Below are 13,477 nucleotides of genomic sequence, written 5' to 3' on the forward strand. Positions count from 1 at the left end.
AGGCGAACCATGGGTATTGTTGGAAAGTTGGTGATTGGATTATAGTTGCCTGTAAGTTGATTAGCGTGTCAATTTTTTACAGAGCTCTGTAATTCACCAAACACCCTTTCCGGCTCCAGATAAGGTTCTAGTGGCAAGCATATTGGCCGGTAACTCTTGTAGAAATAGAAAGCCACGATTATCGATTGTCGGTGGAATATTGGTTGACAATAGTAATAACAAATAGTAATACCCGTTTATCTTGGGCCAATTTAACCCATAACGGCTGATCCTCCGTAATTAACGAGAGATAAACACAATGCGCTCTGTTGCATCGTCAGTTGAACGCCATTATTGACCTACACGTGAATTTGTACCAAGAACTGTAAATTTCCCGACGAAAGGTATCTTGCAAAATTTCTGCGCAACGTTTACGAGGTTTGGGAATATTGTGGTCGTGACCTTCTAATGTACATTTATTTCATTATAAACTCAGCACGCATGACTTATAGGAATCTCATTTTTTATATTATGTGTAGGGGTGGATCATTTCGCATATCTGACCACTAACTAGTTATAAATGTATGAAACGAAGTGCAAATGTACACTCCTAAATTATTGAATCAGAATCAGTTTTACTTGTATCACTCAGGTGTAAGGAAATCGAAAAACAAATTGAATGTATAATAACTGAAACTGATTTTATTATGTGACAGTGTAAAACTGTTAAAAATTATGACTATTATTTTTTTTTTACTGTTGTCTAGTTGCTGTGCAGTTTTTGGCTTCGCCGAAGGCGGAATAAATTGAACGATGCTCTAACTAAACTTCGAGTAATCCAGAGAATCGCGAGAATGGTAACCGCCAGAATTGCGTAAACGTCGAAGAGATTGAGCTCCATGCGGCTCATATTTTTCCCAGGGGAACTCAACGGCCCTCGAGGATTACGGGACGCATGTTCAACGTGCCAAACAGCCGAATCCAAGGGGGACATCGGCCTATCCTTGTACTCTCGAGAAAGCTCCTTCATTCGGCGGGAAATGCTGAAAACAAATTACTCATCGTGTCTGATTATTGAATCAAGTGAGTAGGCCTGAAAACGTCGTCTTAACACCGAGAAACAAAAAAAAAAACAAAGCGATGTACTTGCATAAAAGAGCTAAGTTATCAATTACTTTTACAGTTGTATTATACGATTCTTTCTCTTTCTTGAAGAAAACCGAGTATATTATACGTGCGATTTCAAAAAAAAAAAATAGATTTTTGTGTCTGTGAATGGATCATCTACCGATCTCTTGATCTCATAAGCCATTCGCTAATGTAACCCGTCTCAGATCATTCGTCACTGAATTACTTCGATCGACACTCCCAAAATTTCAATCTCTTTTTCTCCGCCGAGTGAATAGTTGTCTGATAAACTTACTGAAACTTGATTCGCTCATTAATTTCGAACATCTGTTTGTTACTTTGCCGCTTTGAACTCCGTCGACTCGATGCATTCTTGAATGAAGGAATCGCAAGATATTCAAAACGCAAGCTTTGTGGTCAAAAAGATACATGAAAATTCATGTTCGAAATAACCGGGTGCCGTTTCTCGGTCAAAAATCAGTTCGACATTAAACTGAAAGTGACTCAATTTTTTTAGCCATCTCTCACCTGCGATCATGAATGGCTCTGTTTAGTCTTTCCAAAATCGTTTCAGTTGTAAGGGACTCGTAGTCGAGAGATAACGCAACCCCCTTTTTGACGAGTAAATCAATGTTCATGTACTGATCCACGTAAAATGGCATTCCAACCAGCGGCACTCCCCACCAGACGGCCTCTTGGGTGCTGAGAAGTCCAGAATGAGACCAAAGGACTCGGACTTTTGGATGAGCTGTGTGCGAAGAAATTGTTCAATGACATTTCGGTCCTACGATTTCGGCTTCATATGTTACACGGCAAACGTTTTGGCATTGTTCCGTTCAAAACTTTCAACGAAATTTCGGACAAGGGAAATTAAAATTTCAATCAATGAATAACGTATAAGCGACAAAAGCAGGCGACCGAATTTCGTCGATAAATCGCCCGGAACATTTGATTACTCACCCAAAACGTCGTTCTGTGGCAGCCACTTTCTTATCATCACGTTTTTTGGCCTGCCCGGCAAGTCAGTGGCCTCAAATTTCCATAAAACATGCTGCTTCAGCTGACCTAGCGCACCTAGAATTATTTTTATTTTGTCCGACCCCAAGGTGCTGCTTTGTATATTAGATCCGAATGATATTACAATTGCGCCGTGTTCCGCATCGTCGAGAAATTTCCGAATATCCTGGTTTAAACATAAAATATTAAAAGACATCAAGGTTGAAGCTTGCAATGTCAGTGTAACGAGTATAAATTTTATGGAATAGAAATGAGCCGCTGGAACTACCCAACTTTCATAGGAAATAACAAAAAAAATTAAGTGGAAATTTGGTATAATTTGTCAGTTGAAATTCATTTGGTATTGCTATTTTCCAGAACCTTCGATATTATTAGAGAGAATGAATTTTATGTCCACATTTTGTTTATGTTACAACGTTACTATAATTATTAACTCCGAGGTGATAATCTACGCAGCAATTAAACAGATTTTCCTTCAGAAATACTTTCTATATACAGTAAAATGAGAATTACTCTTGGAATCAAACAAAATGTATAAAAACTTGCTTGCTCGATCGGTAAAATGGCAAACAGAAGTAACTGTGCACATTTTAATCAATGTATATTTTTCTGGACGGAACGAGAATATTACAATTTATCACTCCTTTTAAGAGTAATCAACAAGTAAACCAGGCATAGTACGGTTCCTAAAGACATTTATTTGAGAAATTCATCGAGACGAGAAAATGGAAAATAAATCCAGAGCTGTCAAACCTAAAAAAATTAATGCCATTGCAAAAGTGAAGTATACATAGCAATAAATTAAGAAGAGATAAGTAAATGGAAGTATTAGAATTTACGAAACTATTTTGCACAAAGTCGCTGAAACAGATTTCGTATTTTCAGCTCTCTATTCAATATTACTCTTTGTTGATCATGATCTATATCGGTGCAATTTTGTGAAATGAAATACTTAACAATGGCAGCATATTGGAAAAAGTGTCTCAATGACCTTGTTTGATCCCCGTAATATGGCAAGAAAAAAAACAACACTTATAATTGATAAAACTTCGTTGAAAATCAGTACAGCAGTTCGTGAATTCATCACAAACTCATTTATAAAAGTAACAGTTTTTGCGCCACATTCAAATATTTTACGTAACAAGAAAACTGGAGGCCTTTCAGACAACTGTGCACCCTATTTTACTTCCAAAAACACAAGCACACGTTGGCAAAAATTCTGTGAAAATCGATTGGGCGATCCTCCAATTTTGCGTCAACAAACAGACAAGCGAACCGTTTTACTCACAGCTTTCGCTCTCTTTTTACCTGCCTGAAGCTGTTCGATATTTACCTGAGGCAGTGGTTTCGAATCCTTGATGTGCAATCCACCGACTTCGATTACGTTCGGAGGTGAAAATGCTGCCGGATCTAAGACCGCGTAGCTGTTCGTCAGCATGATGCTGACGTTTTTCTCGATTTCGCTGACCGATCTGGTCATCTTTCTGCCAATGAATTTCTCAGCGAGTTCCTGCTGTCTTGGCATGTAGTAGAAGTGGCGTAAGAGGTCGTCAATCTCGTAGTAAAAAAAATTCATTGTCTTCTCCCAAATACTGAAGGGCTGAGTTTTCCCGAAATAAGGAAAGGTCCTGATTGCTGGCCAATTATTGCCCCCCACAACGTCTTTAACCCAATTAGGTGCGCCGAATGGTGTGAATCCAACTATAGCTGGATTTCCTTGAGCAATCTGAAACACCGGGACGGACAAAAGGGAGGAGTTTGTTCACTGCCGTTCAATAAGCGTGGAGGTTTTTGAATCACAAGCGGGACTCGAATTTACGATTCATTTTTTCAAGTCTTTTGACTGGATTAGTAGTTGAATCTTCTTAGATTCGCGTTTAGTCCGAAGGCGTTTTACTCTACCTCCCACATCCCGTAAAAACACTGGCCATACGTCAAGTCCTGAACTATGACGTCGATCCTCGTTTGTCTGACCATTTCTAAGGCCCTCTTGGCTCCGTCGGTCGCCATTTGCCGTTCACACATTTCGTTACCGATTTCGTGGATCAGCCACGCCATTTGCGTCACACTTACTTGTAACCATTCTACTGGGGAAAAGTCTTGGCTTTTGAGAAAATTGTCCATAACGTGCTCGAACACCTGTCATTAAAAAACAAAAGTTTTATACCGCATCAGTATCTCAACGTTTTGCAATTATCCGTTCAACATTTTGTTGATTTTATCGTCCATATATTAACCAGTAATGCAGAGATGAAATGCCGGAAAATTATAACGGTACGCGTATCAACTTGATGGGTTAAAACATTTGTGATGAAAAAATATTTCCGACAAGTTTTCACCAAATTGCGAAACGATTTTAATTATTCCGACAAACTTTGGAAAAGTCTCACGAACTTCTTACGATTTCTCATTATATTCTCTCGTTTACTTTCACGGAGTTTGAATACTTTCAGAGATTTTATGAAGATTGTATGATTGCTTCTCAGATACTGGCACAGATTTTTACGAAAACTGCAAAAAATAGGAACTTATTGTTTCGGTACTTTTTCCAAAATACCGCTGAGAAATTTCCCTCCTAAGGAATTATCAGTAAACTACGTAGCTCTATTTTGGACACTTTTGAGCTACCACTACCACCCCCCTCCCCCCCCCCCCCCTCCCGCCGATTTAAAAACAAATTTCGTACATTCAAAAATGAATACACAAGCAGTTTTTTTTTCCAAATTTTTATTATTCGAAACATCCGTAAGAACAAATGGCCGGAACCAGCCACGCTTTCAAACGATTATTAACGGGAAAAGATTTGTATTCGACTTTTTGGTGATAATCAAGCTTAGTTTCAAGTGTACCTATCAAGCACGTCGTTGAAACCCGTGACTGCCAAAGAGAAAATATTGCGCGCGAGAAACCGAATGAAAATTAAATACCGACCGAAGTTGCGGTTCCGGTTTCTACCACTTTCGGCAAAAAATGCTAATTTCGCCCTGACGGAAAAAAACTCCAACTTGGGTGCAAGTTCGTACCTCTAACTTTCTTCTTATGGGAAATTAGCGTTATCTAGGAGTTGGGGGTACGAATTTACACCCAAGTTGTGGTTTTTTTTTCCGTGAGGGTGGCGGCAGCTTCGATTTCAGCCAATTTGTGGCCGAAACCGACGTTCGTGTCGTGTCGGGCATTCTCGGGTATGTTCGAGAAACGGATTTCCTCGTATAGTCTACACCGCTTGTTGAGCATAACCTCAGTTCGCCAGCCGGCGTTTAATCGTTAGGTGTGTCTCTGATTCTGTGAAAACAGTGGTGAGTATTTTCAAGAATTTTGTTTGTTTTTTTTTGTTGTTAATTGGTTCATCATTGAAAACTTAAAAATTGATATAAGTTGTAGTTTTATGGTTTTCGTGTTGAAAATTTTGTACCTACATTGTATTTCAAAAATAAAGTGGTGTCTTAATAAATTGTAGTTTTTTTTTATTTAACCCGATCGAATAATCTGTTACAAAGCTAGAAAAAACACTAGATTTCAGGGTATAATGAAAGTTCAACTAATCTTTAACTTGACTATACCAAGTTTCGATTTCGGTTACGGTTTCGGTTGAGAATCACGTTTCAGTCAGATACTAATTAGAATGCATGGGTTATAGTCTCAGAGCTAGCGACCAAATCGGTCAGAGTACAGAGTGACTGTTTGCGATAAAAATTAAAGTTGCTGAGCCCACATTTTTTTTATTTTTTTTTGCCGACTCCCCTACACCCGCACCTACCGCCCACGGCCTGCCAGCACGAAGATTATCGGAAAAGGTTATTGAGGCAAGTATCTAATGGAGTTTTATTACTGCTGAAGCCACATGACCGATTTGGTCGCTAGCTCTCCGTCTATTATAAAACCACGTATCGCAGACTGCCCCCCCGGCGGCCATGTAACTCATTGTCAGCGTAGCCTTGCATCGCCCCCCCCCCTGCCCTCATTCGACCTTCCTCAAAGTAAATACATGGTTTATGGACAGCCCATCTCTGATTTCGTATCATCATTTTTCTGTTTTGGTAATGGATTTTTGAAATATTTGTAGAAGTAATTTCAATTTTTATTTCCAAACAAAACTCACCTCGAATCTCAGTTTCTTTATTAGAACTTTGGAAACATCCTAAGATTTTTATTAAAATCTCCAAAAGTGTTCCGATTACGTGAAAGTAATCAGCATCAAATCTAAGATAACCAGAATTTATAATTACTTCGCCGAAATTTTTCAGATATTTCTTCAGAAACATTGCCTTTAATCTTCTCCCCACCAATGGTTTTTCAAATCTTTTTTACCCCCGGGCAGATAAATAACAACTTGGAATCGTATTAAGAAAGTCGGGACCAAGTTTTGTAAACTTAGTACTTGGAAAGCGTGTTAAATATTCTCTAATCCCTGGACTCGTAAAAAAAAAAAATTGAAGACTTTTTTCCAACGTAACAAGCGATAACTCACGAAAGATTGAGTTCGATTCTGCGTTCCTTCATCTTGGTCAAACTTTGTCTCGCGGAGACCAAGCGCGTAAATATTGTGCCCATTTCGCGCCAAGCCTCTCATGAGTTCGGAAAACCAAATGTGGTGAGAATTCGAGGGCAGCGTTGATATCCCCAAAATATTCAGAGTCGATGCAACAGGTGCGTTGCATGAAATTACGAAGAGTCCAATTATCACGGAACTGTAGAACGAGCGATCCATCTTTCAACTGACGTAGGCGAACACGAACTAACGGATCCGCTACTCTGTAAGGACTGCAAGCTGATACTGCAATATGCTCGACCTCGAATCGTCTCGCCTCGTCGGGCAGCAGCAATTTTTTGACCCATCTATTTTAATCATTCAATTCGCACACGCCATGCACTGTAAGCGATTCCACTTCTGCTTGCATACCTATATTCACACTCTCACTAATACGAACGAGACGTGATAGGCGAGTCGAGAATGCAAATAACTTCTCATAGCCGACGGCGAAAAATTGTGCATTCGCACGTCTGTGTTCTTACGAGATACATTAATGCACATTTACGCAATCATTCGTACTCGCTCAAAGTATAATTTTATTAATGTGTGCAGCAGATTCGTTTTATCGCGGTAATATATACCTGTAAACTTTTTATCATGTGAGTATTTTTGGAAACTGTTTGTGAACTGTCATTGATAATTGCAGACTCTGAATAATTCTCAAAGTCAGTCTGTCCCAACAAAAGTGATTTTGTTGACGTCTACGCATTTTTTAAGCAAAATTCCTTTGCAATAAAAGTTTATCAGTTTTTACACCGAGTTTAAAAATAAACTGTCTACAATAAAGCAATTAGGAGTTCAGCTGTGGTTGAAGACGTCAAAGTCAAATCGATTGAGTTGAATGGTATGAAAAAAAAATCTCTTTATACAAAAGAGAATCAAAAACGGTTAACACGAATGAAAAAAACTTGAATTATTTAAAAATTTCCAACTGATCATATTAACAAAGATGAACAAATTGCCCTTCTTACTCTTATTGGATCGATAAAATTTTTTAGTTCACTTTTTTGAATCACAGAGTCACGTTTTTTGAATCGAAATCGTTTGAAATTTGCTTAATTTTTGCTAAATATGTACCCTCCACCATTATTTTTGTTTTCTTGTTTTTCCTTCTGCATAAAAGTAATGGCGTAATTTTGCATAAAGATTGGCTGAATAATAAATTTTGACATCTGTAAGTATGATTTTGCACTTTCACCGTCTAATTCAATCGTTCGCAATACCATTTATTTTACACATAAAACAGCAATGTTGTTCAGGATAGATTACGTAACAAATTACCCGAAGATGTCGGCAATAGCAGTAATTACTTTAATCAAAACACCTGTAATGCAATTATGAACTTTGAAAAGTTGTGTGATAACTAACATAGCGCGATTGAAATTTAGTTGAATCGTTTTAGATTTCAACCTGAACATTCATCTCTGAATCTTTGTAAAACACATTTTCAATTCGATTTTCATGTTCAGAAAGTTATATAAGGAACTAGTTACAAAGCAACACAGTTGTGACTTTTTCTCACTCGGACTTATCACAATTTTCGTTCAAAGGGTAAAAACCAGGCAGCTAAAAACGTGGGAGAGTTTTGGAAATTTATATTCCGGATGCCAGTCATTCAATTCGATTAGGATTTTTTTTCGTTACAAAAGTACGTAAAGTGTCAGCTAAAATGACATTATTATTGTTTATTGGAACTCATTAACAACAGAAAACAAAGCCAATGACAATAACGTCATCCGTTTCGCTCGGTGACATGTTTTGCGGTGCTCATAATCTCTCAAAAAAGGCTCGAAAAATTTACTCCGAATTCCGAGACGACATAATTTTTGGATAGTAGATCCTTTTTCACCTCAACCCTACACCTCATATTTCTTTTCCTTTTTGCCTACAGTTAATGACCGATCAAGGTTAAAGTTCAAACTTTCGTCCAGAACTCACGACTTTTTGATTTGATAAACAAAAAAACACGCTAATTGAAAAACAACGGGCTCGTGATGGAAAACAGTAACAATGAAATTGAAATAAGAGATCTATGTCCAAATGAATGATTAGTGAAACCAATGTACACAAATCACAGTGTAAAACTGTTAATAATTATGACTCAATTATTTACCTATTGTAGTCTAGTCAATGTGCAGCTTTCGGCTTTGCCGAAGATGGAATAAGTAGAACGATGCTCTAACTAAACTTCGAGTAATCCAGAGAATAGCGAGAATAGTAACCGCCAGAACTGCGTAAACGTCGAAGAGATTGAGCTCCATGCGGCTCATATTTTTCCCAGGGGAACTCAACAGCCCTCGAGGATGACGGGACGCATGTTCAACGTGCCAAACAGCCGAATCCAAGGGGGACATCGCCCTATCCTTGTACTCTCGAGAAAGCTCCTTCATTCGGCGGGAAATGCTGAAAACAAATTACTCATCGTGTCTGATTATTGAATCAAGTGAGTAGGCCTGAAAAGGTCGTCTTAACACCGAGAAACAAAAAAAAAACAAAGCGATGTATTTGCATAAAAGAGCTAAGTTATCGATTACTTTTACAGTTGTATTATACGATTCTTTCTCTTTCTTGAAGAAAACCGAGTATATTATACGTGCGATTTCAAAAAAAAAAAATAGATTTTTGTGTCTGTGAATGGATCGTCTACCGATCTCTTGATCTCATAAGCCATTCGCTGATGTAACCCGTCTCAGATCATTCGTCACTGAATTACTTCGATCGACACTCCCAAAATTTCAATCTCTTTTTCTCCGCCGAGTGAATAGTTGTCTGGTAAACTTACTGAAACTTGATTCGCCCATTAATTTCGAACGTCTGTTTGTTACTTTGCCGTTTTGAACTCCGTCGACTCGATGCATTCTTGAATGAAGGAATCGCAAGATATTCAAAACGCAAGCTTTGTGGTCAAAAAGATACATGAAAATTCATGTTCGAAATAACCGGGTGCCGTTTCTCGGTCAAAAATCAGTTCGACATTAAACTGAAAGTGACTCAATTTTTTTAGCCATCCCTCACCTGCGATCATGAATGGCTCTGTTTAGTCTTTCCAAAATCGTTTCAGTTGTAAGAGACTCGTAGTCGAGAGATAACGCAACCCCTTTTTTGACGAGTAAGTCAATGTTCATATGCTGATCCAAAAAAAATGGCGTTCCAACCAGCGGCACTCCCCACCAGACGGCCTCTTGGGTGCTGAGAAGTCCAGAATGAGACCAAAGGACTCGGACTTTTGGATGAGCTGTGTGCGAAGAAATTGTTCAATGACATTTCGGTCCTACGATTTCGGCTTCATATGTTACACGGCAAACGTTTTGGCATTGTTCCGTTCAAAACTTTCAACGAAATTTCGGACAAGGGAAATTAAAATTTCAATCAATGAATAACGTATAAGCGACAAAAGCAGGCGACCGAATTTCGTCGATAAATCGCCCGGAACATTTGATTACTCACCCAAAACGTCGTTCTGTGGCAGCCACTTTCTTATCATCACGTTTTTTGGCCTGCCCGGCAAGTCAGTGGCCTCAAATTTCCATAAAACATGCTGCTTCAGCTGACCTAGCGCAGCCAGAATTATTTTTATTTTGTCCGATTCCAAGGTGCTGCTTTGTATATTAGATCCGAATGATATTACAATTGCGCCGTGTTCCGCATCGTCGAGAAATTTTTGAATATCCTGGTTTAAATATAAAACATTAAAGGACATCAAGCTTGAAGCTTGCAGTTTCAGTGTAACGAATATACAATTTACGGAACAAAAATGAGTCGCAGAAACTATCCAACTTTTATAGGATGTGGCAAAAAAGTGAACTTAAAATTCTCAATCATTTGAAATTCACTTGCTATCAATGTTTCGTAGAATAGATTAGTTTCCCAGACAATAATTGAAAAGATGTCCTTTCATAAATATTCACAATAATTTATTATAAAATGGAATTTGCTACTCGAATCTAGCGAAATGTAGAAAAACTTTCTTGCTCAGACGGTAAAATGGCGAAGATAAGCAGCTTTTTGCACATTCTAATCGGCTTATAAATTTTCAGATGGAAAAAGAACATTCCAATTAATCAGTACTTTCAAAAAGAATAAACAAGTGAAACAAGCATGGTACAATTTTCGAAGAAATTTATTTAAGAAATCCATCGAAACGAGAAAATGGAAAATAAAGAAGAGACTGGAAGTATAGGAATTGACAAGACTGTTTTCTAAAAATTCTCCAGTCCAGCATTCATTCCAGAGAATCAGTCCAGCATTTCGTGAATTAATCATAAACTCATTTATGAAAGTAGCAGTTTTTGAGCTAGATTGAAATGTTTTATGCGACAAGAAAACTCGAGGCTTTTCAGACAACTGTGCACCCTATTCTACTTCCGAAAACACGAGCACACGTTGGCAAAAATTCTGTCAAAATCGATTGGGCGATCCTCCAATTTTGCGTCAACAAACAGAAAATCGAACCGTTTTACTCACAGCTTTCGCTCTCTTTTTACCTGCCTGAAGCTGTTCGATATTTACCTGAGGCAGTGGTTTCGAATCCTTGATGTGCAATCCACCGACTTCGATTACGTTCGGAGGTAAAAATGCTGCCGGATCTAAGACCGCGTAGCTGTTCGTCAGCATGATGCTGACGTTTTTCTCGATTTCGCTGACCGATCTGGTCATCTTTCTGCCAATGAATTTCTCAGCGAGTTCCTGCTGTCTTGGCATGTAGTAGAATTCGCGAAAGAGGTCGTCAAGCTCGTAGTAAAAAAAATTCAATGTCTTCTCCCAAATACTGAACGGCTGAGTTTGCCGGAAATAAGGAAAGGTCCTGATTGCTGGCCAATTATTGCCCCCCACAACGTATTTTACCCAATTAGGCAAACCGAATGGTGTGAATCCAACTATAGCTGGATTTCCTTGAACAATCTGAAACACCGGAACGGACAAAAGGGAGGAGTTGGTTCACTGCCATTCAATAAGCGTGGAGGTTTTTGAATCACAAGCGGGACTCGAATTTACGATTCATTTTTTCAAGTCTTTTGACTGGATTAGTAGTTGAATCTTCCTAGATTCGCGTTTAGTCCGAAGGCGTTTTACTCTACCTCCCACATCCCGTAAAAACACTGGCCATACGTCAAGTCCTGAACTATGACATCGATCCTCGTTTGTCTGACCGTTTCTAAGGCCCTCTTCGCACCGTCGGTCGCCATTTGTCGTTCACACATATCGTTACCTACTTTGTGGTTCAGCCACGAAATCTCCGTTACACTTAATCGTAACCATTCTACCGGGGAAAACACGGAGCTTCTGTGAAAATCGTCTATAACGCTCTCGAATACCTGTCATTATAAACAAAAGTCAACCAAATTTTTATCTGCAAGTCTATTTAAGTTTTTGCAATTATTCGTTTGAAATTTCTTAATTTTTGTCGGTCAACATATTAACCACGAATCTTGGGTTGAAAGGCTACAAAATTATAATTCCACGAATGACATCTCGAGGGACTAAAATTATTTTTCATGAAAATACATTTTCGACAATATCGTAACAAAATTCTGCGTGATTATGATAATTCTGACAAGTTCTGAAAAAGCCTTACGAACATATCATCGTCTTTCATTACACTCCGATCACTTTTACGTAATTCGAACACTTTCAGAGATTTTGTTGAGATTTTATGAACGGTTCTCAGATACTGGCACAGATTCTCATGAAAATTGCAAAAAATAGGACCTTACCAAATGTTCCAGAACTTCCTCTACAGTATCACTCAAAAACTTCCCTCCTAATCTCTGAATTAGTTTCATCATTTCTCCGTTTCGTCAATTGATTTTTGAAATATCTGTAGAAGTATTTTCAATTTTAATTTCCAGACGAAAGTCACCTCGAATCTCAATTTCTTCATTGGAACTTTGGAAACATCCTAAAATTTTCATTAAAACCTCCAAAAGTGTTCCGATTACGTGAAAGTAATCAGCATCAAATCTAAGATAGCCAGAGTTTATAATTACCTCGCCAAAATTTTTCAGTTATTTCTTCAGAAACATTGCCTTTAATCTTCTCCCCACCAATGATTTTTCAAATCTTTTTTTACCCCCGGGCAGATAAATAACAACTTGGAATCGTATTAAGAAAGTTGAGACCAAGTTTTGTAAACTTAGTACTTGGAAAGCGTGTTAAATATTCTATAATCCCTAGACTCGGAAAAAAAAATTTAAGACTTTTTTTTAACGTAACAAGCGATAACTCACGAAAGATTGAGTTCGATTCTGCGTTCCTTCATCTTGGTCAAACTTTGTCTCGCGGAGACCAAGCGCGTAAATATTGTGCCCATTTCGCGCCAAGCCTCTCATGAGTTCGGAAAACCAAATGTGGTGAGAATTCGAGGGCAGCGTTGATATCCCCAAAATATTCAGAGTCGATGCAACAGGTGCGTTGCATGAAATTACGAAGAGTCCAATTATCACGGAACTGTAGAACGAGTGATCCATCTTTCAACTGACGTAGGCGAACACGAACTATAAACAGATTCAGAATCGTCCTCTGCCACTACGCAAGCTGAACTGTGAGTCTGTGAAGACTGATTTAAAATAGTTTGAACCGCTAATTACATATACAATCTTCTTTTTATGTTGCAAGCAACGTTACGAACCATTTACTTTTTTCATATTTGTTAAATACGTGTGGTTCAATGTCCACTTGGATATTTGTGTACTCTTACCAATACCAAGTCTGTCTTATAGGCGAAATTCCTCGGTGCGATAAGAAAGAATCAGTATACAGTCGAGTAAAGAACTAAATGACGTAACAGAATCATAGTAAAAGTTCAAGACAATAATTAAGTTG

General features: G+C 38.3%; 2 protein-coding genes across 4 annotated transcripts; both read right to left on the bottom strand.

Moving 5' to 3' along the window:
* Positions 1 to 437: 437 nt before the first annotated feature.
* LOC124211669 (UDP-glucosyltransferase 2-like) lies at positions 438 to 6,904 on the bottom strand. The gene is made up of 6 exons (XM_046610980.2): positions 6,593 to 6,904; positions 4,027 to 4,263; positions 3,458 to 3,850; positions 2,068 to 2,290; positions 1,636 to 1,855; positions 438 to 1,022 (listed from the first exon to the last, which is right to left on the bottom strand). The coding sequence occupies exons 1-6, from the start codon at positions 6,830 to 6,832 to the stop codon at positions 743 to 745; spliced, it is 1,593 nt and encodes a 530-aa protein (XP_046466936.1). The 5' UTR covers positions 6,833 to 6,904; the 3' UTR covers positions 438 to 742.
* A 1,411-nt stretch (positions 6,905 to 8,315) lies between these two features.
* On the bottom strand, positions 8,316 to 13,184 carry LOC124211670 (UDP-glucosyltransferase 2-like). 3 transcript variants are annotated; one of them, XM_046610981.2, is made up of 7 exons: positions 12,883 to 12,987; positions 12,370 to 12,473; positions 11,734 to 11,970; positions 11,165 to 11,557; positions 10,103 to 10,325; positions 9,671 to 9,890; positions 8,316 to 9,058 (listed from the first exon to the last, which is right to left on the bottom strand). In XM_046610981.2, exons 2-7 carry the CDS (start codon positions 12,439 to 12,441, stop codon positions 8,779 to 8,781), a joined length of 1,425 nt encoding a protein of 474 aa, XP_046466937.1. In that variant the 5' UTR covers positions 12,442 to 12,473; positions 12,883 to 12,987; the 3' UTR covers positions 8,316 to 8,778. The 3 variants fall into 3 exon arrangements, with proteins under 3 accessions (XP_046466937.1, XP_068989527.1, XP_046466938.1); XM_046610982.2 differs by lacking the exon at positions 12,370 to 12,473 and adding an exon at positions 9,438 to 9,514 and having other exon boundaries at positions 8,902 to 9,058; positions 12,883 to 13,184; XM_069133426.1 differs by lacking the exon at positions 12,370 to 12,473 and having other exon boundaries at positions 12,883 to 13,183.
* Between the last annotated feature and the right edge of the window lie 293 nt (positions 13,185 to 13,477).

Source organism: Neodiprion pinetum, chromosome 2, assembly GCF_021155775.2.
Source record: "Neodiprion pinetum isolate iyNeoPine1 chromosome 2, iyNeoPine1.2, whole genome shotgun sequence".
Lineage (NCBI taxonomy): Eukaryota > Metazoa > Arthropoda > Insecta > Hymenoptera > Diprionidae > Neodiprion > Neodiprion pinetum.

Bases quoted from the DNA above. Each gene is read 5' to 3' on its own strand.
- LOC124211669 (XM_046610980.2), bottom strand. From the start codon at position 6,832: ATGGATCGCTCGTTCTACAGTTCCGTGATAATTGGACTCTTCGTAATT. The intron at 1,856-2,067 runs GTGAGTAATCAA...CTTCGCACACAG, and splicing joins GCCACAGAACGACGTTTTGG to CTCATCCAAAAGTCCGAGTC. The intron at 1,023-1,635 runs GTGAGAGATGGC...ATTTGTTTTCAG, and splicing joins AGAGCCATTCATGATCGCAG to CATTTCCCGCCGAATGAAGG.
- LOC124211670 (XM_069133426.1), bottom strand. From the start codon at position 13,122: ATGGATCACTCGTTCTACAGTTCCGTGATAATTGGACTCTTCGTAATT. The intron at 9,891-10,102 runs GTGAGTAATCAA...CTTCGCACACAG, and splicing joins GCCACAGAACGACGTTTTGG to CTCATCCAAAAGTCCGAGTC. The intron at 9,059-9,670 runs GTGAGGGATGGC...ATTTGTTTTCAG, and splicing joins AGAGCCATTCATGATCGCAG to CATTTCCCGCCGAATGAAGG.